This window comes from Equus przewalskii, chromosome 12 (assembly GCF_037783145.1).
Source record: "Equus przewalskii isolate Varuska chromosome 12, EquPr2, whole genome shotgun sequence".
Classification (NCBI taxonomy): domain Eukaryota; kingdom Metazoa; phylum Chordata; class Mammalia; order Perissodactyla; family Equidae; genus Equus; species Equus przewalskii.
The window spans coordinates 40,043,190-40,069,478 of record NC_091842.1 but is presented as its reverse complement, the minus strand read 5'-3'; the positions used below and the strand labels follow the sequence as shown (position 1 = coordinate 40,069,478).

Sequence of the window (26,289 nt, the reverse complement as noted above, 5' to 3'; positions counted from 1 at the left end):
GACTCAATTCCTGCATTTCTCATTTTTATTTGACAGAAAAAGTTGCTCTTGCTGTACAGATTTTAAAAAACCAAAATGCCTTTAAGAAACGTGAAGAAAAGTTGGGGGGAGGGGGCCACAACCTCACTGGGGGGCAGTAGGGGCCAACTAATTTCAACTCCTGCCCCTTCCTTCCAAAACACCTCACCCAAGTCCCAAACCATCATCCCCCCCAGGAATTCGGGGATAAAAGGGGGACAACGTCTCCCAGGCCCTTTCTGACTCAAGACGGGGGCATCCTGAAGTATCCTCCCCTCCCAAAACTCCCATTCTCATACCCACCCACCCCAAACCCCCCAAAACATGTGAACCAGGAAAAACTCACAGAGATTAACATTTCACAGGAACAAAGAAAAAAACGAGGGGGGAGGGAGTCTTCCCCCAAAGATGCTGCCAGGGTTGGGGTGGGGGGGGCACACAAGGACCCCCTCCTACGCCTGTTGGGGAAAAAAGGAGCACTCCCTGTGGCTCCAGAACTGGGGGTATGGTGGAATTCCCCAAAAAAGATTCACGGAGACCTGCAACAGAGAAGATGGCAATCAATGCACAGGCCCAGCCAGCCCTGGAGCTCTCAGGAGACCCAGGCATGGAGTGAGGACGACACTCACCTGGAGGAGCGGTGCCGCACGGGGCGGGGGCTAGGTGTCTCCCTCCTGCGCTTGTGGCCTGGGGAGCGGCTATCCCCACGCTGGCCTCTCCGGGAACCCCGCTCACTGCTGCTGCAACACGGGACATACATTAGATGACACAGAACACCACCAACCTCTGGCACCTTTGAGCCTGAAAAGTTTTCCTAATAAATCAGTGGTGAGCTAACTGGACTGGCTATTGGCAAGAGGAAAGCAACACCCACTGCCCTACCTCTGCTGGTCCCGTGGTGAGGGCTGGGGCGAGGTGCGGCGGCGCTCTGCAGGCGAGTAGCTGAGGGACCGGGAGTCCCGGAGGGAGTCTATTGGCTTCCGGGGGCTGCGGGACCTGGGGAGCAGAGTAGGCCCCCATAGCGCCACACCCTTCCAAACCCACCAGCCAGCACTCAGGACCACCCGCCCAGGTCCTGACCACCAAACCTCATACCACACGGGGCCAGCCTCAGACCCACCTTTGTCTGCTCACTCACCCATCCGCCCGCACAGCATCCACCGAGTGCCCCAGTGGGCAGGGCACGGGGTGCAGCGGGGGACGCAAAGATAAAGACAGTCCCTGCCCTTGGAGGGACTCAGTCTGGTGGTGAAGGAAGGCCAAGGGAGGCTCACTTGGCCCCATGTGTGGGAAGCAGCCCCGCAGGGACTGATGTACATGGGTCTCGGGACCCAGGGGAAGGGGACATGGGGCAAGGAAGGGAAGGGGCAGGGTAGTCTTCTCGAAGGTGCTGTTTGAGCGGAGTCTTGCAGAACGAGGAGTTCACCAGGCGGACAAGGGAATTCCAGGCAGAAGGAACAGCATGTCCAAAGGCATGGGGTTCTCCTTAGACTGCAAGGCGCTGGGTGTGGCTGGAGCACAGGGCATGTGTGGGGGCGGGCAGGAGAGGAGAACACAGGGCAGGCAAGGCCAGTTGGTGAAGAGCCTCACACGCCATTCCCGCAGAGGTGGGGCTTTATCCTGCAGGCCACAGGGCGTCCCAGAAGGATTTGTGGAGTGGAGGGAAGTAACCAGATGTACGTTTTAGAAAGATCCCTCTGGCTACGTGTGGAAGAGAATGGCGTGGAGGCAGGGAGACAGGGAAGAGGCTGTGGACAGAGTCGGGAGAAGATGACGGTGGCCAGACCAGAGCCCTGGCAGTAGCAACGGGGAAACTTAAAAGCTAGACTCCCTGGGACCAGGCTGCATGTCAGGGCAGGGAGAGGAAAGAACCTAGGACTCCCTAGTTCTGGCTTGAGCACCCAAATGGATGGTGCAGCCCTTTACCAGAACAGGGCACCAGAGTAGGTGGGGAGAGGAGCACCCAACTGCTCCCATACAACCAGACACCACAGTCCATGTGAAACACCCCAGCAGGGATCTCACACCCCAGGGTCACACCCCACCCCTTCCATCTCAAGCAAGGCAGCACTCACCTCTGCTCGCCAGGGGGTGGCTTCTTGGGGCTTGCAGGTTTGGGCAAGGCCTGAGGGCCAGGCTTAGCAGGGGAGGGGGATGAGGAAGTAGAAGAGGAAGAGGAGGAGGAGGAGGAAGAAGAGGAAGAGGAGGAAGAGGAAGAGGAGGACGAGGACGAGGAGGACGAGGAGGAAGAGGAGGAGCTGGAACTGGAGCTGCTAGAGCGTCTCTTCCGTTTGGCTGGGGTAGGCTCCTGAGGACGTCCCTCTCGAACAGCCTCCTTTGGGGCTGGAGCAGGGCTGGGGACCCTGTGGGAGAAGAGGAGTGTCACGAGGAGACAAGGTGCCCCAGCCCCAACCCTACCTTCCTTGGCCTGGAGGAACGGCAGTGGGGTAGGGGTGTCTGAGAAAGGCCCTGGGAGCTCTCCAAGCCGAGAGCCAGTGAGTGCATTCTCTGGAGAGCAGTGGGCCCGAGCTGACCCAACCTCTGCTAACACAAGCAACAGGCTGGGGCCCGCAGCACAAGGGATCAAGGCTAAACCTCAAGAATGTCCCTGATGGAGGAATAAGGCCCCTGGGCTCAGGTGCTGGGTGGTCTCCTTCCTCGGAGAGCCACAGCTTGGGGAGGCCCCTGTGTGTGCAGGTTGGCTGGGGGAGGGGCCGTCCTGCCTGGAGGCAGGGAGAGGGATGGGATGACCTCTGAAGATCCTTCCAGCCCAGGGAGTTCCTCTTGAGGTCTAACTGCCATCCCTCCTGCTGTAAAATTAAGTCCATTTCCTCTAGTTCTGTCCTCTGTAGAGACGGAAAACTTATCATTATCCTCTAGAGAATTAACCTTTGGAGACTTTTATCTGTCCCATTCCTCCCCCCTTTGCCCCCACCCCAGCATTCTCTTCTACCCCCAGCTTAACGGTCAAGGTCCCCATACCTCTTCAAAGAGCCAAGAACCTTTGGATAGGGCTTCTCCCTCCCCACTCCCCACCCATCCCCAAACCTTCCCCGTAGAAGAGTTCTAAAAATCAAGCCCTCTCACCTCTTCAGTGCTACCTCAGGTTGAGTGGGAAGGCTAGAGCCCTCCGAGTCGCTAGAACTTGAGCCAGAGGAGGAGGAAGAGGATGACGACGACGATGATGATGAAGAGGAGGAGCTGGAGGACGAGGAGGAGGAGGAACTCCGCCGCTCCTTTGCCGGCTGCAGGGCGGCCAATGCAGAAGGCTGCTGGGCCCCCGTAGAGGCAGGTGGTTCCCCATCCTCAGGGTGGGACACCCCAGGGACAGGGCCAGAGAGTATGCTGTTGTGGTCACCAGCAGAAGATGTGGTCTTTGCCACTACCCCAGAGGAAAGGGACTGAGACCCTGCTACAGGGGTGGTCTGGGCAAGCACAGATCGGGATTGGTCAGAAAAAGTAGATGGCACAGGGGACCTAGGTCGATCCTGAGCTGGAGGAAGAACAGACTGCGAGGAAGCCTGGACCATTCTAGAGGCAGGAGAGGGAGCCCGCTCAGAAGTCATTCTAGATTGGCTTGGGGCAGATGGTGGGGTTCTAGAGCCTGGGCCACCTGGTGGGGTTCTGGACCTGGCTCTGTCAAGAAGCGGTGGTGAGGTTCTGCCACTAACACGCTCGTAGGCAGAAAGGGGCACCCTGGGGCTGGTGAGGTTTGCACCAGACAAGGCTGGAGCCATTCTAGCACTGGTGAGGCTTGCAGGGGCCAAAGCTGGAGGGGTTCTCGAGCTGGCAATATTCACAGGAGCTGTGGCATGTGCAGATCTAGGACCCACCAGGTTTGCAGGGGCTGGAGCCTGGGGTGTTCTGGAACTGGAGGGATAGTTTCCAGGAGTTGGGGGTGTGCCAGAGCCCGTAAGACTCAAAGCTGCCAAAGCAGCTGGGGTTCTGGCTCCTGCCAGGTTCACAGCTGGGGCCGTGGGGGTGCGAGGGTCAGCAAGGTTCACAGCTGAAGGTGCCACTGCTGTTCTGGGACTAGCCAAGTTCATGGCTGCTGCTGCAGCTGGTGCTCTCGAGTCAGCCAGGTTCACTGCTGTTGGCATGGCAGGTGTCCTGGCACCAGCCAGGTTCATGGCCGCTGCAGAGGCTGCAGGAATCCTGCTGGCAAGGCTAGCAGCTGGCGCTGTTCTGAGACTCATGAGAGGCACTGGAGCTGGAACCTGGGACATTCTTGCAGCAAGGCCAGCAGCAGACATAGATGGAGGAGGCCGAGCGGTGCCGAGACTGATAGCTGTCAGGGCAAGTGCGATTCTAGACTGAGCATGATTTTCTGGTACAGATGTTCTCGGGTGATCAGGAATTCGGGGACCTGGACCATCCATCATGGAGCCACCAGCTTGCTGCAGGACAGACATAGGTGTTCTAGAGCTGCCAAGGGGTTCAAGCATTCCAGGTGATCTACAGCGGTCGAGAGGAGTTGGTGACATGCTAGGACGACTGAAGCAGCTCATTCTGGAGCTATTGAGTGCTACTGGAGGTGTGCGAGAACCAGAATGATTCCTTGTTGTTGGAGGAGTAGCAGAACGTGAGCGGTCAGAACTACTTCCTGATGCAGAACGCCTGCGGATGGCTGGAGGAGATCTTGTTAAGGACCGTTTGCCCCGTGTTGTTCGCGGAGTACGGGACCTAGAACGGCGGCGGATAGCAAGTGGTGAGCGACTTCGAGAACGTTTGCGTGGCAACAGTGGGGTTCGAGACCTAGAACGGCGCCGAATAGCTGGAGGTGTTCGAGACCTAGATCGGCGGCGTGTCACTGGAGAGGTTCGAGAGCGGGACCTCCTTCGTGTTACGGGAGACGTGCGAGATCGAGACCTCCTACGGGTAACTGGGGATGTTCTAGATCTCGATCTTCTGCGAGTTATAGGTGAGGTTCTGCTTCGAGATCGCCTCCTGGTTACTGGTGGAGTCCTAGATCTGGACCTTCTGCGAGTCACCGGTGGAGTTCTAGAACGGGAACGCCGGCGAGTTGGTGTTCTGGATCTTGACCGACGGCGGGTTACCAGTGGTGTTCTGGACCTGGATCGCCTTCGACTCACTGGTGATGCTCTTGATCGAGATCTTCGTCGTGTCACTGATGTCCTAGACCTTGATCGTCTCCTACTGACTGGTGAAGTTCTAGACCTTGACCTACGTCGACTAACCAGGGGTGTCCTGGACCTGGATCGCCGGTGAGTGGCTGGAGAAGCCCGAGACCTGGAGCGTTTCCATGGGGCTGGTGATGTACGTGAGCGGGAACGCTTCCGACTGGTTGGGGGTGTCCGAGAACGGCCTCTTCGGCGTCGAGAAGAGGTTCTCGAACTCTCTTGCCGGGCAGGAGACCTGGAATGGTAACCAGAGCCTCCTCTCCTGCGACGAGTAACCCGAGACCTTGACCGGCTCCGCTGTCTTCTCCTAGACGTTGACTGAGAAGATCCGGACCTATCTCGACGTCGGGTTGTTCTTGTTTTCTCCCTCCTTGAGCGGGACCGAGACCTCTGGAGCCCACGAGGCTTTGGTGAAGGAGAACGACCTCTCCTTGAAGTTGTCTTAGTGCGTGGAGATGAAGCTGAACGCCGTCGACGTGAGGATCTTGACTTTTCAGCTGGCTCTGGGGAAGACACCGAGGGACTTCTTCGGCGTCTTGGGGGAGTTCTAGAACGGGTCTCTGGTGAGGATGACGCAGAGCGGCTTCTACGGGAGAGTCTGGCCTTTCTAGTCAACTCAGGAGATGACCGAGAACTGCGACGGCGAGGTGGAGTGCGAGACTTGATCTTCGCCTCTGGTGATGACCTAGAGCTTCTTCTAGCAGTTCTAGATTTGGGGGGGTGTTCTGGAGAGGACTCAGAACTGCTGCTTCCTTCAGGAGAAGGGCCTCTGCCCTTGCTTGATGAACCTGATCTGCTTCGTCTGGGAAGGGCCCGAGGAGCTGGAGCCTTGGGTTCAGGAGAAGAATCAGAACCACTCTGTGCCCTGGGTGCAGCTCTGGGCTTATCTTTAACTTCAGGGGATGAGCCAGATCTACTACGACGAGGAGAAGGTCGGGATTTGCTGTCGACCTCTGGAGATGATCCAGAGCAACTCCTCTGTCTAAGTGGCATTCGTGTCTTCGCTTTAGAATCTGGAGAAGAGTCAGATTCGCTTCTTTCCTGAGGGGATGCACTGGGTTTCCCATCAAGTTCTTGAGAAGATCCAGACCGACTTCTCTGCCCAAGAGGAGTCCTAGCCACAGCCTTCTGTTCAACTGATGATTCTGACCCACTTCTTTCTCTCTGAGGAGTAAGACACTTGTTGTTGAGCTCCAAGGATGATGGAGAACGACTCCCTGGCCTAGGAGTCTGAGGCAAAGCTTTTGGTTCTGGAGAAGAATCACATTCGCTTCTCCCCCTGGATGGTGTTCTAGGTATATCTTTCATTCCAGGAGAGGACCCAGATAAGCTGTGCCTTGAGGGAGTCCCAGATCCATCTCTAAGTCCTGGGGAAGACCCAGACCTGCTTCTCCTTGAGGGAGTTCTGGGTAAACCATCTTTCAGTTCAGGAGAAGATGTAGAACTACTTCTTTCCCTCGAGGGTGTTCGAGGTATAGCCTCAAGTACTGGTGAAGAGACACTCTGATTTGAAGACATTCCTGCTTTTTCTACTGCATCTGGGGATAAATCAGAACTGCTGTGCCTGGAAGATCTCGTCGATTGTTCTTTCATGTCTAAAGATGGATCTGTCTCCAACTGATTAGAAAAAGGTCCATTCAAATCTTCTTTAACCTCAGGAGAAAATCCAGTATTCATTTCTGTAACAGGACCTGAATTTCTAAATTCTAAAGGCGATCCAAAGCTATTCTCCCTGGGAGGGGAGTTAGATAGTTCTTTATGTTCTGGAGAGAAATGCGGCCCACTCCAAGTTGAGGCCACTACAGGGACTTCTGCTTCCAAAGAAACCTGTGACTGGCTTTGGTCAAGAGTCAAAGACATAACAGGCCTTTCTTCTATCTCAGGAGATGATTCAAAATTATTTCCAGCTATTTCTTTATGTTTTGGAGACAAACGGGGCAAAAGCTGGTTTGAAGATTCTTCAGATTTATCTACCACCTCCATTAATTCCTCACCTTGGTTCGGGTGAGGTAATGCACTACTCTGGTCTTTTGTATCTAGAGATGACCCAACACCACCTCTTTCCCTTGATGGGGTTCTGGGAGTGTCTTTGAGGACTAGTGAGGACTCAGGCCTATCCTGCGCTGGAGGACTCAATTTGTCTCTTGGTCTAGGAGATGGTGCAGTAACATCCTCCTGAAGGAGTAAGCCCGTTTTCTCTTTTGATTCAGGAAAAGGCTCCAATCTACTCTGCCCCAGAAAAGATTTAGAGTCCATTGCAGGATATGGGGAAGAGTCAGACTGGGACCTGCTCTGCTCAGGAGACATGGCAGATTTCAGCCTAGGACTTGACAACAATTCACTTCTATCTTGTCTTGCTGGAGATCTGGGTGCCAGCTCAGCGACTGGAGATGAGGACCCGGACTGGCCACCCTTAGGAGATGTTTGAGATTTGCTCTGCAGAGATGGAGATGCAGAGTGATTCTGTCTCATTTCTGGACTTGAAGTATCAGATCTGGGGTCTGGTGAAGTCTGAGATTGTCCTTTCTGTTGCAGAAATGAGGAGCCGAAATAGCCCTCTCCTGGTGGTGCACTAGACTTTACTCCCGGGCAGAGGGAGAAGGACCCAGAACAACTTTGCGCTGGTGAGTCTTTAGACTTCTCTTGGGAACACGGTGACTTTGATCCAGAAAGAATGTGCCCTGGTGGAGTTTGGGGCTTGATGTTGGGGCATGGCGAAGTAGACCCTGAGTGACTTTGTCTTGGCGGTGTTCCAGGTTTCACTTTGGTATCTGGTGAGGAGGACCTAGAATGGCTGTGTCTTTGCAATGATCTAGAGTCCACCTTGGAGCAGGGAGACTCTGATCTGCTTTGCCTTGGAGGTGTTTTAGATATCACTCTACTAGGACTTGGAGAAGAGGAACCAGAATGGCTTTGTGTTGGTGATGTTATCGCCTTCACTGTGGGTTGTGGAGATGATGACCCAGATCGGCTCCGTCTTAGAGGTGTACTAGATTTCACTCTAGGAGGAGAAGACCCTGAGCAGCTGTGTCTGGAAGGTGTCCTAGATTTTACCTCAGGATCAGGTGATGATTCCGAACGGCTCCGTCTTGGTGGTGTTGCAGACTGCTCATTTGCCTGGGGACTTGTTACAGACCCTTGCCTTGGTGGTGTTCCAGATTTCACTTGAGGTTGAGGAGATAAACTGGAACGATTTTGTTGTGATGGTGTTTTTGATTTCTGATTAGGAGGTAAAGAAGAACGAGAGTGACTTCGCCTTGGTGGTGTTCTAGATTTAGCTTTAGGTTGGGATGATCCAGAGCGACTGCGCCTTGGTGGAGTCTGAGACTTCTGTTTAGGGCATGGAGAAGACCCTGAAAGGCTTCGCCTCAAAGACAAGCGAGATTTTGTTTTGGACCGTGGTGAAGAGAGAGACCTGCTCCGCCTTGAAGAAACATGAGATTTTTTCATTTCTGGGCTTGAGTTGGACCTGCTCCTTCTCTGTGATGTTCTGGATTTGTTCTTCCGCTCTGATGATGAGCCAGACCTGCCTCTTCTCTGTGGTGTTCTGGAGTGAGATCGTCCCCGTCTAACTAGACTTCTACTACGGGATCTTCCTCGTCTTGCTGGTGTCCTAGACCGAGATCTCCCTCTCCTGGCGGGCGTTCTAGAGCGCGATCTACCACTTCGCCTACCTGGGGTTCTAGAGCGCGATCGACCACTTCGCCTAGCTGGGGTTCTAGAGCGTGACCTGCCACTTCGTCTAGCTGGGGTTCGAGAACGTGACCTACCGCTTCTCCTGGCTGGCGACCTACTACGAGACCTCCGTCGCACTGGCGAGCGGGTCCTAGATCTGCGCCTAGCAGGCGTTCTAGACCGCGATCTGCCCCTCCGGGCTGGTGTTCTAGATCGAGACCTACGCCTGGTGGGTGTTCTGGATCGTGATCTCCGCCTGGCAGGTGTTCTGGAACGAGACCTGCCCCGCCGAGCTGGCGTTCTAGAACGAGATCTGCCCCTAGTAGCTGAGGATCTAGAGTGTGACCTGCCTCGCCTTGCTGATCTAGATCTGCCTCTTCTCTGGTTATTTCTACTCCTGGACCAGCCCGGTCGCTGAGGAGACCTGGAGCGGCCACGTCGCTGGGGACTTCTAGATCGCCCCCACCTCTGTGCAGACCGGGACCTACACCACTGAGGGGACCGGGACCGAGAATGACCTCTCTTAGTAGGGGTTCGAGACCGAGAACGCCCCCGCTTGGTGGTGGCAGGGCTACAGGACCTCCCCACCCCATGAGAAGGAGTATGAGAATGTGATTTATCCCGCTTTGCTCGGCCATGCGAGCGACTCTTGGATGCGGGAGAAGAAGAAATCTCCCGACGGGACCCAGGAGCTGGTGCGGGTTTAGGACTTTCAGGGGAAGAGCTAGCATGCCGAGAAACTTTGGTAGGTTGAGGGGATGCTGGGCAGCTCTCTGAAGACGACTGAGGAGGTTTCTCAGGAGACTTAGGTGGTGAACGGCCCTGGGTTGGGGAAGCCTCAGATGGGGGGTTCACTGGCTCCTGACTTAAGGGGGTTGTTGCAAGGGGTTGTGGGGAGCCGCCATGCTGCTCAGCAAGGAGCAGAGTGGGAGCAGGTGGTTCTGGGCCTGTGCTGCTCCTTTCCGGAGAGGGACTAGGTTGAACTGCAGATTTCTAAGAGTGGAAAAGAGAGTAGGGATATGTAAGCACCAAAACTTCCTATCGCCCAAAGATCCCAACACCTTTTCCAATCAAACTTTTCCTCCACACACCCCATTATACCAACTGGTCCTTTTCCTTACCACAGGCGTTCACATTCATTCAATAACAAGAAATCATGTAACAAAAAATAGTGGGGAAAACATGAAGATATGGACAGTCTGTGACCTCAAGAGTCTCATAATCCAGAGAAAAAAACAGAATGCAAACAACTAGTGGACCACATTTTACAACACATAACCATTACAAAACGCTGTGACAACATAAAGGTGTTTTTAAATGGAAAGATAAAGCAATTTCCCAAAGTGGGTAGCATCTGACTTCACCCATGAAAAATAACTATAATATAGTAAAACAACAAAGATAAAGGTTTGAGGACAAGATTTATATAAATAAGAAAGACTAAAATGGAGTATAGGAAAAAGACAGAAAAGAAGACCAAGTTACATAAGCCTTAGATGAGTCAAGAGCAACAGGAAGTAAATTAAATTTCTGAAGTGATCCAACTTATATTTTGAAAAGTTAACTCTGGATGACATGGCAAATGGACAGGAGCGCCAGGAATTTAGCAAGAGTAATTAAAATATACCGTAATAACTGAAACAAGAAAACATGATTAGGACTTGATTTAGAATAGCCACTATAAAAGAAGAGGTATGGAAAAGACCATTTCAACGTAGTGTTTCCAGACTGCAGGCAGCAACCCAATAGGCTGAAAAATTTTAGTGAGCCACAACCAGCATTTAATGAAAGAAAGGAGAGGAATCAATAAATAGTAAGGCTATTTATAGTTTGAAGAAACACCTGTTCAAGTTTTATGTATGTGTACAAACAGGATAATGATGTAAAACCTATTAATATCCAGTGAAGTTTGAAAGCCACAATTCTAAAGTATTTGTAGATAGGGAAGAGAACTTTGATAAATACCTGAAAAACGAACGCAGAAAAAAACAACTGAATACACTTCTCTTTAATAAGCTCTTACTTCTCTCCTTCGCTTCAAACACCTATCCTCAAACCTACAGCTTTATCACCCAATGAACATCCATTAACTCAGGAACATACCTCCTTGATGTCTTTATCTTTGTCTTCATAAGGGCTGCTAGGATGCTTTGTAGAGGGCTCTGGGCTGCTAGGCTGCCCTGTGTTGGTGGTACCTGGTTCCCTGGAAGGTACATCTCCCTCCCCTCGATGCCCTGAGGCAGGAGAAGGACTTCGCCCAGTCAAGGTAGTTGTATGGGTTTTAACTGCAGCACTTCGAGACCTAAGGGAGGTAATTGAGGACGGGGAAGAGGAAGGAAATCAGCTCAGGGGAGAACAGAAAACCCCCTCCCCAGCTCCCATCCACCTTTCCTGACTACAACCCTCTTCCAAAAAGCCTTCTCTTATTTACAAGACTCAAATCACTCATATTGAAAATCAAGCCCAGTTCACTCTGGTCCTTCTCTTCTCAACAATCCCAAAAAATGTTCTCCCTTTACCCCTTTATTCACCTCCCCCAATCCTCCCCAAACCCTCCACCCAGCCCACTCCCTACCCACTTCATTCACAACTCACCTCTGAGCCCACCTCCTTCAGGAAGCCTTCCCCGATTAAGGAAGCCAGGGTAAGGATTCCTTCCTCCCCCAGACACCACGAACAAACCACCACCCCCCCTATTCTGGCAGTCCATATACATCAGAACAAAACAAAAAATAACAAAATAAACAAAAACAAAACAAAAAAAGAGAAGGGGAAATGTATATGTCTGTCCATCCTGTTGCTTTAGCCTGTCAGCTCCTAGAGGGCAGGGACCGTGTCTTCCGAATGGTCTGTGCAGCGCCTAGCACACCGTGGGCGCTCAATAAATATTAAATTGATTAACCCACAAGTCCCTCTCCCTCCCTTCCTCCTGGACCCCCCCTTACCGACTACGGGAAGTATCAGAAGAGGAAGCAGAGTCAGCAGAAGTTGAACGGTGGGCCCGGCGACTCTTGGGTGCTGGTGTTGTACTTCGAGACCTGAAGGAAGACCACCACCACAGCTCAGGGTGCTGTCACACCTGTACTGGATTACCCTCATCCATGCTTCAACCATTTACAGGGACATTGCTGATTCTACCCTATTCCCCTAAGTGCCATTCATCTACTTGGCTCAGCAAATTTCGCTCCAATTCACACAAGTTCACTCACCGCTTCCGCTTCTTGTCCTTAGATTTACGCTTGCTCTTTGGAGTGGGAGACCTGGGAAATAAAGCAAGACTATTAAAAATAATTATAATTTTTTTTAAAAAGTGAAAAGAATTGATAACTGACAACACAACATCAAGGAAGTGAGCTTTGCTCCAAGAAAAAGAATCCCCTCCTCCTCTCTCAGAGAGCAAGCAAGGCCATCAAGCAATGGTTCACCACTCCATGTCCAACTATGTCCCCTACGCCCTAAAGAGCTCTTACCTATGCTTCCGTTTCTTGGATTCAGACTCTGACCTGTTGGGGAAAAAACATAAAACATAAACCAATACCTATGCCTGGATTCATCAAGCCTCCCCAATCACTCCAAGTACTCCCACCTCATACCTGTGCTTCTTCTTCTTAGAGCTCTTCTTCCTTTCTCGTCGAGGAGAGCTGCTCTCTGACCTGCTAAAAATGGGTTCAGAAACAAGGTCATTCTGCTTGGCTACTTCCCTGGCCCTCCCACTTACAATCCACCCCCAAAAAAGGCTTCTAAAGCACCAAACAACTCCAACAACACTGATGTCCCAGACCTAAGCCCAGGACTTATTTACTCTCCCAGAAGCACAGGTACCTCCTCCTTAAATCACAAACCTCAAAATTAAAAGGAAAATCCCAGAAATCCACAATGCTGCTGGCCAGTTCTTAACTGGCAGAGCTACAAAATTAAACCTTCCCCACTGAAGAAGCACACATTTATTCTCCTGGCTGAAACCAGAATGGTAACTCCCTCTTCCCTGACAACTCTCTCCTGCTTCCTAGAAGCATGAATTTTATTTCCAGAGAGACAGTATGACAGGGCTGGTCCTCTAGCTACTAGACTAACTTTCCAACTATCTTACCGTCCTCTGTCTTTCTTCTTTTTCTTCTTTTTTTGCTTTGGGGTTGGTGAGCGAGAACTGCTGGACTCCCGGACAAGGCTGGGTAAAGATGAAAAGAAAACGGAAGTGCTAAGACAAGTTTCCTTAGACATTTCACCTTGAGAGAACAAAATCTAAAGAATTTGGAAAGAGAGAGTCCACCAAAAAGATAGAGCTGAATGTTTAGAATTAGTAGAGAAGCTGCGACTAGTTTCTTGGTCTTGTGTACCTGTAAGGTTTGGGAGGCTCGGGAGCTGGTTGTTTAGCTTCTCGAGCACGACGCTGAGGATCAAAAGAGCTGCCATCCACATAGGAATCACTGATGCCAAAGGCAGCACGGAGTCGTTCATTCTTCTTCTCATTCAATTCTGCCAACTGGTGAGTCTCAGTTACCCTAGAGGGAAAAAGGGCAACGGTCTGAAGGAGATAGAGAGCAAATGGCAGTCACATTGACACAATTGTAGGCAGGAACCAAACGGGCATGGGAAAAGGAAGAAAAGAGGAGGGAGAAAGTCCAAGGTAAAAACGACAGCAGAAGCAGCAGTACAGAGTCCAGAGGAACTCAAGGGACAGCAAAACACTCACGCTGGCCTCTGCCCTGGGGTCTCCTCCTTGCCCCCAGGGTTCACATCCTTCTCCAGCAACATGAGTCGAAAGGTCGCCACTTTTTCCTGAATTTGCTGTTCCTCGTACCTGAAGAATAAATCCCTTCCAGGTTAGAGCTTGACTAGACACTTTGCCCAGTCCAGGTTTACAGGTCCCTCATTCCCAGCAGTCCCTTCCCTTTCCATGCACACATAGAACTTTTCACTCACTGTCACCCAAAGGGCCCTTCTCTTAAATCCTCCCGATCTTTTCCTGTTGTCTTCCTTCCCTCCACTTACTACACCCTCTAGAACAGTGGATTTTAAACATGCTACACTCCAGGGGCCAAGAGAGAAAAGTTAAGCAGGCAGAGTTCTAGGTGCTCCTCCCCAACTTCAACAAGAACAGGTCTTTCATTTCCTGGGGTTTCAAAATCAGATGCATTGTATAAAAGGGGCGCCACTGCTGAAGTTTGAAAACCACTGCTCTAAAAGGTTTTCTGCCTGAATGCCCTCCTGCTCCAAAATTTCACTTCCCTAACCAACCCATGATCCCTTCTTATCCAGATATTATTCTAGTTCCTGTTTTCCTGCCTTTGCTACTTTCCAAGGCCTCAAGCCTTAAATTCATTTGTCTTCCTCTTCTCTACCAATGACAACACCTGTCAGCTTACCTATCTCTTCTCTTATCTGGTCTCTGCTTTCCTACCTCTCCCTTAAAGCACATTTTTGTTTCTCAATGGCCCCTCTCTTTCCCTAAGCGCCTCCATCTAAATAATTCAAACTCCCTCACACAGTTTCCACATCTCCCACTTTGAACTGTCCTTTAACTCCTTTCAATTTGCTAGCTCCTTTACCTCCTCCCCTCCTACAACTCTTCTCCAGGCCTCTTTCAACCAGCCCTAAGCTCCTTACATCCCACATAATAACTCCCCCAATTCTGCACTCACTCAGTGCTTGGCTCTCCCCCAGCCCTCCCCTCACCCCTGCTCTTCCATCATCTCCTCCAGCTCGAGGCATCGCAGCTCCACGCGCCGCTTGCGCTCGTGGTCCAGGATGTCAGGATTAGGCCGCTTCACCAGGGCAGCCTCCAGGCGCCGCAGTTCCTCCTCTCCCTTGTAGTCAGGCCGCTCACCCCGGCGGCCCCGCACCAGGGACAGGTTGCGCTGGACGTAGCCGTTGGTGCCGCTGCCCCGGGGCGTCGGCAGCCCGATCCCGTTGTACATGGCCCCGTGCCCGGAGGGGCACCACCGCTCCTGAAGGGGAGCGGGGAGACACGGGTCAGGCCCCTGGCCCCAAACTAACCACTTACCACCACCCAAATCCCTGCTCAACTCCATCCTATTTCAACATGGACCTCCATCCTAACATCCTTTAGCTGCATAATCCTTCTGGTCTCTTAACAAAACCCCTTCCTCATCCTTCCCACACTGCTTTCTACCAAATCACAGCTCAGCTCTTCCCACTTTTTCCCCTCAATGTACAAGAGCCGTTCCTGCTTGCACCTAGATTTTCTTCTTTTTCCACCCCAAACAATGATTCTATTTCTCTCTAATTTCTCCACACAGTCCCTTTATTCTCCTTTGGCCCCAATATGCACAAGCAGGGTCTTCACCAACTACTCTAATTCCTAATCTCTAGCAACTGACTGAGGTCTCCAAACAGGGTACACGACAAACACCAAACAGATCTGTGGCACCTGAGGGCCTGCAGTCCAACTCTAAGGACTCTTAGAAGAACTAACCTAAGGATTTCAGACTACCGTGTTACGAATACAAACTGACTAAACAGCCCCTAAATATCCAAACAGATGGACCGACTGGTTCGTAAGATAAAACCTACAGTGTCCTGTGCAGCCTCACACCCAGACCAAAGGCCAGCATGCACATCAGAAACACACATGAACCTTGGATACGTAATGCTCTTATACTTCCCCTCTCAGGGAAACGGCCACTTCCTCAGCTCCAAATATTTCTATCTCCTACCAACTACCCTGACTGACACCATATACCGTCAATTTCCTTCCCAATAAGATTTCCCACATGATTTGCAGCTCACCCAAGTCTCACTAGCTCCTGTTAGATATTATCTATTTTCAGCTCCATCCTCCAAACACATTAAACTAGTCTCCTATGTTGCAACTGTTCCCCTACCTTTTCTAAATTCCTTGCCCTAAACTTTATTCTTAAACTTATTAAAACCCCTCTTTTTCTATCTCACTTTCATTAACAAGCTGTCAGCTTTCCCTACCAGTCCCCTGTATCTCACATTTCCTAGTTTTCTTTTCCAGCCCTGCCTTATCCCTCTCACATTATCTCAACGCCTCCCATCAGGTTCTATCCTCTCAACCTGTCCCAACCCCAGAAGGACTATGAAGAGCCCTCAAGCCCCAGTTTTTCAGGTCAGATTTCTTGGCTACGCATACTCTATTCCTTTCTCCTATTTCTATTTTTCTACAACTCACCCTGTGCAAGACAGTTTCATAGTAAATGTGTGAGGAAAAACTGCCCCAGGAAAAGACTCAAGGAACAAAATGGAGAAATTAGTGAAGGTAGAGGGAATAGAGAATTGGCTAAAAGGGAAGGCTACATTTAAAAATATTCTACAATAAACATCATACAAATACATGAAAAAACATACTAAAGCCTACATATACGCGTGTGTGTACATACGTACAGAAATGTTGAATGGAAGGGAGATAGTTCAACTCTAGACCTCCCCCCACCCCACCCCCGAAAACCGAAAACAAAGATAACCATGCCCCAGTAGAGGAGTGACAGATGAGGCTAAATCTAGGAAAGGCCAAGTAGAAATGCATAAAGAAATGCAAAACTTCTTTACAGCACAAGAAATCAGTTTCTCTATTTTCTAACCCTCACTTTCCTTTTCTCAAATACCAATCCTCCCGGTTCTAAACCTAGGTCCTTCCTTGCCTCTCTACCCCCACCTAATTTCAGCTTCCTTTGCAGAATGCTCCTGATCCACAATTCTACATTTTAACCATTCACCCACACTTCCATACCACCTCACACGAAAATCCTCCCACTCCCTAGGGAGGGAAAACCAGGAGCTGCTAAGCAAAGGGTATTAAGTCGCAAAGAATCGGAGAACTTTTAAGGAATGAGCCAAAAGTAAAAAAAAAAAAAAAAGTAGCATCCAAGCCAGTGCTCAACACACACTAAAAGGAAGAGGAAGGACGGACCAAGGGGGTACATCGACAACACACACACTAATCACCAAAACCAGGTTAACTTTGCAAGACAGGGATTCTTAAACTGGGGTCCAGAGACTGAGTATGCAAAAGTTACCCAAGCTAAAGGCAAAAATTAAAAGCAAGCTGCAAAGGACGATAAAAGAGAATTTTTTTTCTGTTGGAGAATTATCAAGATGGTAAACTCAGGAAGACAGAAGAAAGTCTTGAAATTTACTATCAGGCTACTGAAGAAAAGAAACACGTTAAAAGTGGGGGGAGGGGTGCGGGAAAACGGACAGAGGGAAGCACAGCGAGCTCAGCACTGGGCACTGTAGGCGCTGAGTGGACACCAGGAAACCCAGAAAGCTAATGCGAGCTCAGGAACGATCTAAGCCCACACACGGAAGAAGACAAAACGCAGAATTTTTGGTCCAGAAACCACCTTAGATAAGCGAGAGTGGAAACCAAGGCTCAGAGTTGTGTGCCAAACAACGGCTGAAACAGAGTCCAGCGTTTTCTTCCCAGGGAAGGGCTCCAACAGCCTCCTCCCTCGTTTGAATACAACTTTTGGGAAGATGATGAAAAAGCGCAAAAAAAGGCGCACTCGGTCTGCCCTTACATACCTGGGCCGACTACGTAAACGTGTTTTGGGGAGGGTTTGGGGCCTTCTCTCCCTAACGCTCCGTGGCGAACAGTAACGAGTCCGAACTCTCTCTCTCTCCGGGCCATTTAGTTCAGGGCCTTCTCCGCACGGCCGGGCCGCCAAGGCCTATTTTCGGCCTCGCGGGATGGGGGAGGGGGCTGCGCGACGCCTCGGCGTCTGGGAGGCTCCGGGCCGGGCCTCGGGCCCCAAAAGGGAAAGGAAGCCGGACGCTGGAGAGGCGCGGGGCACGGACCCGGGAGCAGGCCCTGCCGCCGCCCCTCCCCGCCGAGAAAATGTCGGAAAGGGCAGCTGCCGAGGGCCGAGGGCCTCCTCGGCCGCACGCGTGGGGGAGGCGAGAAGCCGAGCCGCGCGCTCCCCCCGCCTCGCCGAGAGCGCGCGCGAGCCCGAGCGCAGTCGGCGGCGCGCGCCGTTGCCATGGGGGAGGGGAAGGGGAGTAAAAGCCCGCGCGCGACAGGAACGCGGGGAGGGGGAGGGGAGGCAGGCCAGCGAGGGCGAGCGCGAGCTAGCGGCGGCGAGTGCGCGTGCGCGCGGCGGCCTGGGCCGTTCTCCGCGCGCTTTGGCCTCGAGCCGGGGCCGCCGCCCCTCCCCCACCAGGCTCGCGCGCTCCCTCACCCTCTCACCCGCCGCCGCCGCCTCCGCCTCCGCCCGCCGCCTCCGAGGGGGAGAGGTGCTGCCGCTACTGCTGCTGCCGCTCGAGCTCCCAAGTCCCTCGGGGCCTAGAGCCGCCGCCTCGCCTCGCCGGTCCGCCCGCCTCAGCCGACACCGACGCCTCTTCGCTTCCTCAGGGGCCGCAGCAGGCTCCGACTGCGCCACTCGCACCCCGCCTGGGCAGCGCCGCACGTCAGCACGACCAACTAAGCGCGTCAGCACGCCGCCGCGCGCATCGCAGGGCCCGCCGGGAACCGTAGTATGCCCAGTGGCCTTATGCGCAGGCGCCGAAATGACACCGGGAAGTGTAGTTTCTTAAGGCGCGATGGAGGTTCAACTTCGTTGACGAAGAACCACGACTCCCGTCGGCCAATGCGAGGAAGGGCTGGGTAGTGGATCAGAGGAGACAACGTATTCCGAGGGGTTTCCGCTGGGGGGGCGGAGCACAGGGCCTAGCGCCACAGCGAGGGACGGTGGAGCGCACATCGGTCTCCCGCCTTAGACGCAGAGCATTCCGGGAGTTGTAGTTGTAACGTGGCGCGGAACCCGTATGTAGCTTAGGCCTGGGGCGCGGCCGCCATTTTGTCTTCCCATGTTAGGAGGCGATGGCCTGCGACTAGACAGGCCACTGCTTCCATATGACCGCCGGCCTTTCCGGGGCGAGCCCGTGGCCGCGCCGCTCCAGGCCTTCCGCACCCGGGAGAAGCCCCCTGAGACCCCAGCCACCGGGCACCCTCGGAACCCAGACCCGCTTCAGGCCCAGGGCCTGGGGCAAAGGCCCAGCCAGGCTGTGTGGAGTTTGCAGCTTCCTCCTGCTGCGGACAGTGCTGCCCGGGCAGCTGCCCTGGGGGGTCATTTCCTATGACCCCTGGGTAAGGCGGCCCGGCGGCAACGCGATTCCTCCTGCAGAACCTGGGATGCGTTACACGTGGCAAGAGGGAAACGTTCCACACACCCTTGAATTTCTCACCCCCCTGAGAATGTCCCCTGTTTCTAAGTCCGTGTTTTTGAGCCCAAGGCTTGGCCTGATGACCCCCTGCCGGCCGCCAGGTGACACGTGACAGGCGTGGTGGCCTGAGGCTGAGGGGCTGTTTGATGTGGCTGCATTTTGTCCTTCCCCTGCCCGCCTGGAGGGTGAAGCCGCCTCGGGGCTGGTCCTGCCTTTGGACCTTGCTAGAAGCCCCTCTGGAGACACTCAGCCTCGGTCTTTCTGGGCCTGAGCTGGTATTTCTGAGGTTGAGAGTGTGGCGTGGTGGTTTCTTAAAGCCCACCGCCACCACTGAGACCCTTTCCTGTCACCGACTTCCCGCTGATACCCTTCCCTAGGTCTCCGGAATATTTTGTGCTAAATTCTGTAGGTGCATGCTCGCGCACCCCGTGGGGTAGGTGGTGGCCTCCTTTTCCTCTGGGGACAACGGTGAATTCCCTTACATAGCCCCAGGGCAGCCTTCAAACTCGGGAAAGGAACGTTGGCACAACACTATGATCTACGGACCTTGTTGAGGTGTCAGTTTTCCGGTAGTATCCTTTGTAGCAAAAGAAGATTCAAAACCATGTGTGCCTTGCATTGTTATCATGTCGTTTTTAGACCCTTAACCTGGAACAGTTCCTAATTCTTTGTAATTCGTGACATTGCCATTTTTGAAGACTACAGGCCATTGATTTTGCGGAGTGTCTCTCCATTTGGGTTTGTCTGATGTTTCGTCCTGTTTAGATTCAGGTTATATACTTTAGGCAGGAGGACTGTGTAGGTGATGCTCTGTCCTCGGTGCATAGCGTGAAGAGAGAGATGCTGCCCACTGGTGCCATTACTACCAACCTGACTTTGGTAAAGAAGAGGTCAACCAGGTTTCTCTGCTGTAAAAATTTCTGGTTTACCCTTAGTAGTTCTTAAAAAAAAGGATCTGGGGGAAATGTGTGGAGAAACCAAGATCTGGGTACTGGGTGTACTTATAGTCACTGTGCATCATTACTTCTAGGCCTTTTTGGAGGATAGAGCTGGGAAATGGACGAGATATACACATCCACGAGTTAACAGGGGCATCTCCAATTCCAATCTGAGCTACAGGGGCCATTCTCTCCTTTCCCCTCTCAGCATTTGTAACTACATGCTCCAACTGTGAGGAACGTGGCTTCCATTTCGTCAGTATTTTTATTTATTTGCTCGATCCTGGAATTACAAGAAGTAGCTTCAGAGTTGTTCATCCACACTTCTGCAAAAACAAACCAGAAAAAAACACACAAAAAAGCCTACTCGTTAGAGGTCAATATGTGTTTAGAGTTCTTTGTGTTTAGCCTCGGGTCATACGCTCGAAATACTATATTCAAAAGTTACTTGAGATAGTCGGTTTTATTTTTTCTCACCCTTCAGTGTGTTTATGTTATTCATTTGAAATATGCTTTGATTCATTTCTTTCAGCCTGGGACCCTGAGCCCCCCACAGTCCCCCCAGCATCTCTGTCCTGTAGGGTGGGCCTAGGTCACTGAAGTCACCCCACCCCACTCTTCTCCCATATAGAATCGTGAAATACCGGTGGAAGTAGTGATCTCAGGACAGGCCACATTAGTGCTGACCTGTGGGCCTCGTTGTGTGTAAGCTGTCGCCAGTCTTCACTGCATTTCTGGTTGTCGCAGGGGTCACCTGTTACCTCTTGAAACAGGTCACTGTAGGCCTGGGATTAGCACCTGGGAGGACCCGGGATGGCTGTGGGCACAGAGGTGGAGGATGCCCATGAGTATGAGCGAGGCCCGGGAATGGTTTGGGGGAGGCGCAGGTCAGGTCCAGAGAAGGCAGTGGGGCCCCTCCCAGCTGGCCACCCTCACGCTCCTCCTGTCGTCGGCTCTGGGCCCTCCTGACCCCTCTTCTCTTGCAGATGAAATGAAAGAGAACCACACACTATTGACAAGAATCCTCTCTAAGCCCCCGGCGGAAAGAGAGACCCCACCTTCCTGGGGACGAGAATGTCATGAGACAACATGCTATGCACAGTTGACATTTAGGGTATGAAGAAAGTCAAGTTTAAGGCAAAAAAAGAATTCGTTGAATGGCATTTATTGAGTGCCTACTGTGTGCCTGACTCATTTCCAGAACCCAACTCTGAATCCCAGGATTCTGGGTCCTCTGAGACCCAGCTCCAGTGCCTCCAGCCATGGGGCCTCCCTGCCCCTGACTGGCTCCCAGCTGGCCCTTCCCCAGGGCCACCTGGCCTGGGCCATCTCCCAGACCCCCGGATCCTCTTCTGGGTCCTCCATGACCTCAGGGCCTGGAAAAGGAAGGACAGCTCTGTGCCACCCCCGTTCCCCTTGCGGGTAGGCACCAGCACGTCCCACACCAGATGTGTGGGATTCCCCACACCAAGCAATTAAGCAAGTCTCCAGTTCTCTCTGGACACCAAGGGGTTTCCTCAGATTTCACTCAGTTTGGACAAAACAGGAGTTACCGCAGACCCCGCAGGTTAAGGGCTCAGTCCCACAAGACTGCCCGCACTTCAGATGCCAGTCACAGGTAGTGGAACCCCAGGTGACCCACAAAGGTCTGTCCAACATGGCTACAGATCAGGGGTTCCCATGACACCTCCATGGGTTCAATAATTTGCTAGAAGGGCTCACAAAACCCAAGAGATAGTTTACCTGCTAGATTACCGGTTTATTACAAAGGATAAGACTCAGGAACAGCCAGATGTGAGAGATGCACATGGACGGTGTGGGAAGGGGTGGGGAACTTCCAGGCCCTCTCTGGGGACACCACCCTCCCAGTGCCTCCCTGTTCACCAACCCCGATGCTCTAAGAGTCCTGGCGTTCAAGGATTTTTATGGTGGCTTCATCATGTAACCATGATCAATCATTAACTCAGGCTCCAGCCCTCTACCCTCCCCGGAGGATGGGCCGAAAATTCCAAGTTTCTTATCAAGCCTCAGTCTATCTGGTGACCAGCCCCGACACAGGTGCCCACTCAGACTTGCCTCATTAGAACAAAAACACTCCTGTCACACAGGAAACTCCAAGGGATTTAGGAGCTCTCTGTCAGGAGCTGGGGTCAAAAACCAAATATTAGCACAAAAGGAGATCCAGGCAGCCCTATCGCTCAGGAAATTACAGGGGCTTTAGGGGCCGGGTGTGAGGAACCACAGGCGGAGACCCATCCATCTATGTTTCTTCTTATGTCACACGACCTCATACCCCTGGCCTCTCAGCCTGGAAAACCAGCCTCTAGCCTGCTCACCAGGTGGGTCTCTGAGGTTTCTCTTCCTGCTGCCCTTGACCTGAAACGGGGTGGTGGGACCTCCAGCAGGGACGAGGCCACCATCACTTCGCCTGGTGACCTCTTTTCCAGCCTTCACCGCCTTTGTCATTTTCAGTTTAAAAGACCATCCAGTGCCCCCACCCCCCAAACACACACACACTGGCCTCAGCATAAGCTGACCCCTCCAGATGCAGACACAGCAAATCCAGCAGGTGTCTTAGTGAGCTTTCTTCGCCTTCTGGGGACGGGGTGACCTCCAGCCCCAGACTGGCAGCACTCTCCACTGTTCTGTCCCCTCTGCCTGGATGGACTACAGCGGATGGACTCTAGCAAAGGGGTCAGCCACCCCGCTTGCCTCGGAAACTCAAAGGCAGGCAGAGGAAAAGGGAAGCTGACAGCGGAAAAGGGCTGCATGGAGCCCTGCCAGGTCACCTCTAGGCTGTGGTCCCAAACCAGGGCCGAGGGCTCTTCTAGAACACTCAGCACTCCCACCAGCAATCAGCTGTAAGCATGAAAAAGAGAAGAATTGCATTCTTCTGACCCAGGTCCCTGCAGGGGTGGGGCAGTGTGGACAGGAGATGGAGGCAGAGGCCCTGCTGAGAGTGGGAGGCACCCCGGGCCCCAGAGGACAGGCTGATTGTGCTTGGGGGACAGAGACCCAGCATCCAGCTACGGCTGCGGCCTGTGTCTCTCTGACCTTTCTTTCCATTGTTCATTGATGTTTCTGATGATGCTACTGCACAGCCCGCATCCCTCTGGGGCCCTGAGGCAGCTGAGGGCCCTATGCTGCCAAAGCAAAGACCGACACTGGGCCTGCGGAACAGGGCTCCGAGGGGGCCCCGCTGCCTGGTCCACTACCTCTCATCGCCCACGCACCGCCTCCCGGGCACTGCCCAACCGGCTCCCCCAGTGCTCCTCTCTGCTCCACTCCCCAGAGGCAAACCCACAATAAATGATCAGCCATGGCGATTCCAGGGCTGCTGGGCACCCCACGGGTCACAAAAGGAGTCTGCACAAACACAGCCATGGGACTAAGCAGCGTGCTCTGTCCTGCAGGGAGCCCTGTGGTGGCAACTGGCTGTCCCCTGTCCAAGCAGGGCGGGAACAAGCAGGCAGGTGCCTGGCAGTGATGGGGAAGCCCTATAGCACCCATTCCCATCCCAGTGCTGCACATTACTGTGTGGCCTTAGCCACATTACTCAACTTCTCTGGGCCTGTCTGTGTGACAGAATCACAACACAGCTCCCTCAGGGCCGCCTTAACTGTCTCCCCACACTACTTGATGCCCCCATCCTGTCACCGTCACGCTACTGAGGCTCCATCTCCCTCCCAGAATGTGCACTAGCGGAGGGGCAGAGTTTTGTGTCTGTTTCCTTCTCTCCTCTGTCCTCAGTGCCCGGGCCAAGGCCAGTGCTCTATAAATATTAATAATGAGTGAATTAATGAATGAACGGATGCGTGAGGGAGGTTAGAGTAGTTTCCTATTGCTGCCACAACAACTCACCACAAACGTAGTGGCTGAAGACAACACAGACTTTTTCTCTTGCAGTTCTGTGGCTGGAGGGAGGGAGGAATGGGGGATGGTTGCTTACTGGGTACAGAGTTTCTCTTTGCGGTGGTGAAAAAGCTTTGGAAATAGAGAGTGAGGATTGAACAACATTGTGAATATAATTAGTGCTGCTGAATCACACACTTAAAAGTGGTTAAAAAGGCAAAGTTTACATTATATATATTTTACCCCCAAAATGCATATTAGAGATCTTTCTGACACCAAATTGGAATTGGCATCATTTTTTCATGTTTTTAGCATCTTCTATCTGCTGTATCATATTTGACCTAACAGCCCATCCTGATGGCCATCTCATTTATCTCCAGTCATTTGCCATTACCCAAAGGCTGCAGGGAACATTCTGGAACACAACTTGCTGTGCACATGGAATATTCCTTTTGGACAGACTTGCACAACTGGGCCTCATATTTATCATACCTGTGGATGCTGCCAAATTGTCCCCCTCTGTATTGGGAGTGATTGTGTCCATTTCCTGCCCTCTCTGCAATTCTGGAAATCATTGAACTGTTTAACTCCCACCCATATGAGGGGCACTGACAGGTGCCCTGTGTCACATATCTCAACCCCCATGGCACTAAAGGGTTAACTCAGCAGGCCTGGCTTGTCCACACCCTGCACATTCTGAAGAAAGGACTGGCCCTGACTGGCTCCTGAGAGGGAACCCATAGTCCTTGGACTGTCCTGCCTGATAAGAAGGCCTGGGGCCTTGGGCCACACCAGAGAGTTCATTCTAACAGTGTGATTTCTGCTGGGGTCCATGGGCCACCTGGTATCAGCTAGACCTCTTGTGGGGGGGGGGGGGGGCTCAACACTAAGTAACTAAAGTCAGCCACATGGGTGCTCCATGCCCATGTGACCAAACCCCAGTAAAACCGTGGTCACCAGGTAAGCTGCCCTGGCTGGCAATACTTCGTGTATGTTGTCACACAGCATTGCTGGGACAGTTAAGTCCTGTCCCTCTGCCTCCATTGGAGGGGACCGCTGGGAGCCTGCGCCTGGTCTCTCCTGGATCTGCCCTACGGCCTTTTCCTTTGCTGATTCTAATCGCGTCATTTCACTGTAATAAATCATAACCATGACCAGAACAGCTTTTGTGAGTTCTGTGAATCCTTCTGCAAAATCATCACACTTGAGGGTGGTCTTGGGGACCCCCAAACAGTCATTTAGTCCTCACAGCAGCCCTCCGAGTGGGTACTATTAGCATCTCCAACTTATAGATGAAGAAATCAAGGCACAGAGCTATTGGGTAACTTGCTCAAAGTTGCACAGCTGGTAAGCCATGGAGCTGGCATTTGAACCCAGGCAGTCTGGCTACAGAGGCCACACCCTGAACCACTGGCCAACATTCCCAGAGGGAATCTTGTGCTTTTAAGGCGTATTTTTCTCTTCACAAATGAAGTCAAGCGTTTTTCCAATGTTTATCAGCCTTGAATTGGCCTTTTTCGGTGAGGTATCCATTTCAGGTTCTTTTTCCATTTTCTGTTGAGGTGTTCACCATTTCCTTATTGATTTGTAGGAGTGTCTCATGACTGCAGCCACTTGGCTTTGGGCGTTGAAACCTGCCACTTCACAGTTTAGTTGTGCAGTTCTCTGTTCTTGCCACAGTGGGGACTAGAAAACCACACGGGGTCTTTGGTCAGAAAGTTCTGGGGAGCAAAGAGATGTTTCCAAGCTGCCACTGGAGGAGGGAGCCTGCAGCAGCTGTGAGCTCAGCAAGGCCGAGGATGTGTCTGTCTGTCTCATTTGCTGCTTACCCCCAGGGCCTACAACGGTGCCTGGGAAAGAGCAGGTCTCAACAAACGGTTGTGGATGTTGAATGACTAAGTGATGTCATGAATGGCTAGAGGAACAAACAGAATGAGGGTACCTCTCCTGACAGGAAATGGCCCCCAGACACACAGTTAAGTGAAAGTCAGGGACAGAAGGAGCTTGGAGACTATGCTGATTTGTGTGAAAAGGAAACCAGGCAGAGAAAGGGGCTGGGAAGACACTAACTGGGGAAGGACGGCTTTCTGGGTACAGAGTTCCCTTTTTGGTGATGAAACAGGTTTGGAAATAGACAGTCGGGTGGTCCCAATGCCCCTCAGGACAGTCCTCACTTCCAGTGGATTGGACCACGTCCCTCCGAATATTTTCATGCAAAGACAACCCAAAGTAGGTGTACCAGTTCCCAGGGCTGCCCTAACAAATTGAACATCTGCGTGGCTTAAAACAACAGAAATTCATTTTCACATTTCTGGAGTTCAGAAGTCCAAACTCGAAAGGTCCCTCCCCCTGCAGGCTCTAGGGGAGCATCCTTCCTGCCTCTTCCAGGTTCTGAGGCTCCTGGTGTTCCTGGACCTGCAGATGCATCGCTCCAGTCTCTGCCTCCTCCCCTGTGTCTCTCTCTGTGTCTACATTCCCATCTCTTTCTCTTCTCTTAGAAAGACACGAGTCATTAGAGC

General features: G+C 52.4%; 1 protein-coding gene across 1 annotated transcript; it reads right to left on the bottom strand.

The window, feature by feature from the left end:
• Positions 1 to 7: 7 nt before the first annotated feature.
• Positions 8 to 18,612, bottom strand: SRRM2 (serine/arginine repetitive matrix 2). Its single transcript, XM_070567242.1, has 18 exons — positions 18,595 to 18,612; positions 17,996 to 18,304; positions 14,511 to 14,782; positions 13,528 to 13,635; positions 13,172 to 13,336; positions 12,925 to 13,002; positions 12,428 to 12,490; positions 12,305 to 12,337; positions 12,044 to 12,094; positions 11,780 to 11,872; positions 11,430 to 11,694; positions 10,938 to 11,136; positions 3,106 to 9,827; positions 2,094 to 2,381; positions 1,139 to 1,529; positions 901 to 1,014; positions 648 to 755; positions 8 to 557 (listed from the first exon to the last, which is right to left on the bottom strand). The coding sequence occupies exons 1-11, from the start codon at positions 18,610 to 18,612 to the stop codon at positions 11,652 to 11,654; spliced, it is 1,233 nt and encodes a 410-aa protein (XP_070423343.1). The 3' UTR covers positions 8 to 557; positions 648 to 755; positions 901 to 1,014; positions 1,139 to 1,529; positions 2,094 to 2,381; positions 3,106 to 9,827; positions 10,938 to 11,136; positions 11,430 to 11,651.
• Positions 18,613 to 26,289: the final 7,677 nt, after the last annotated feature.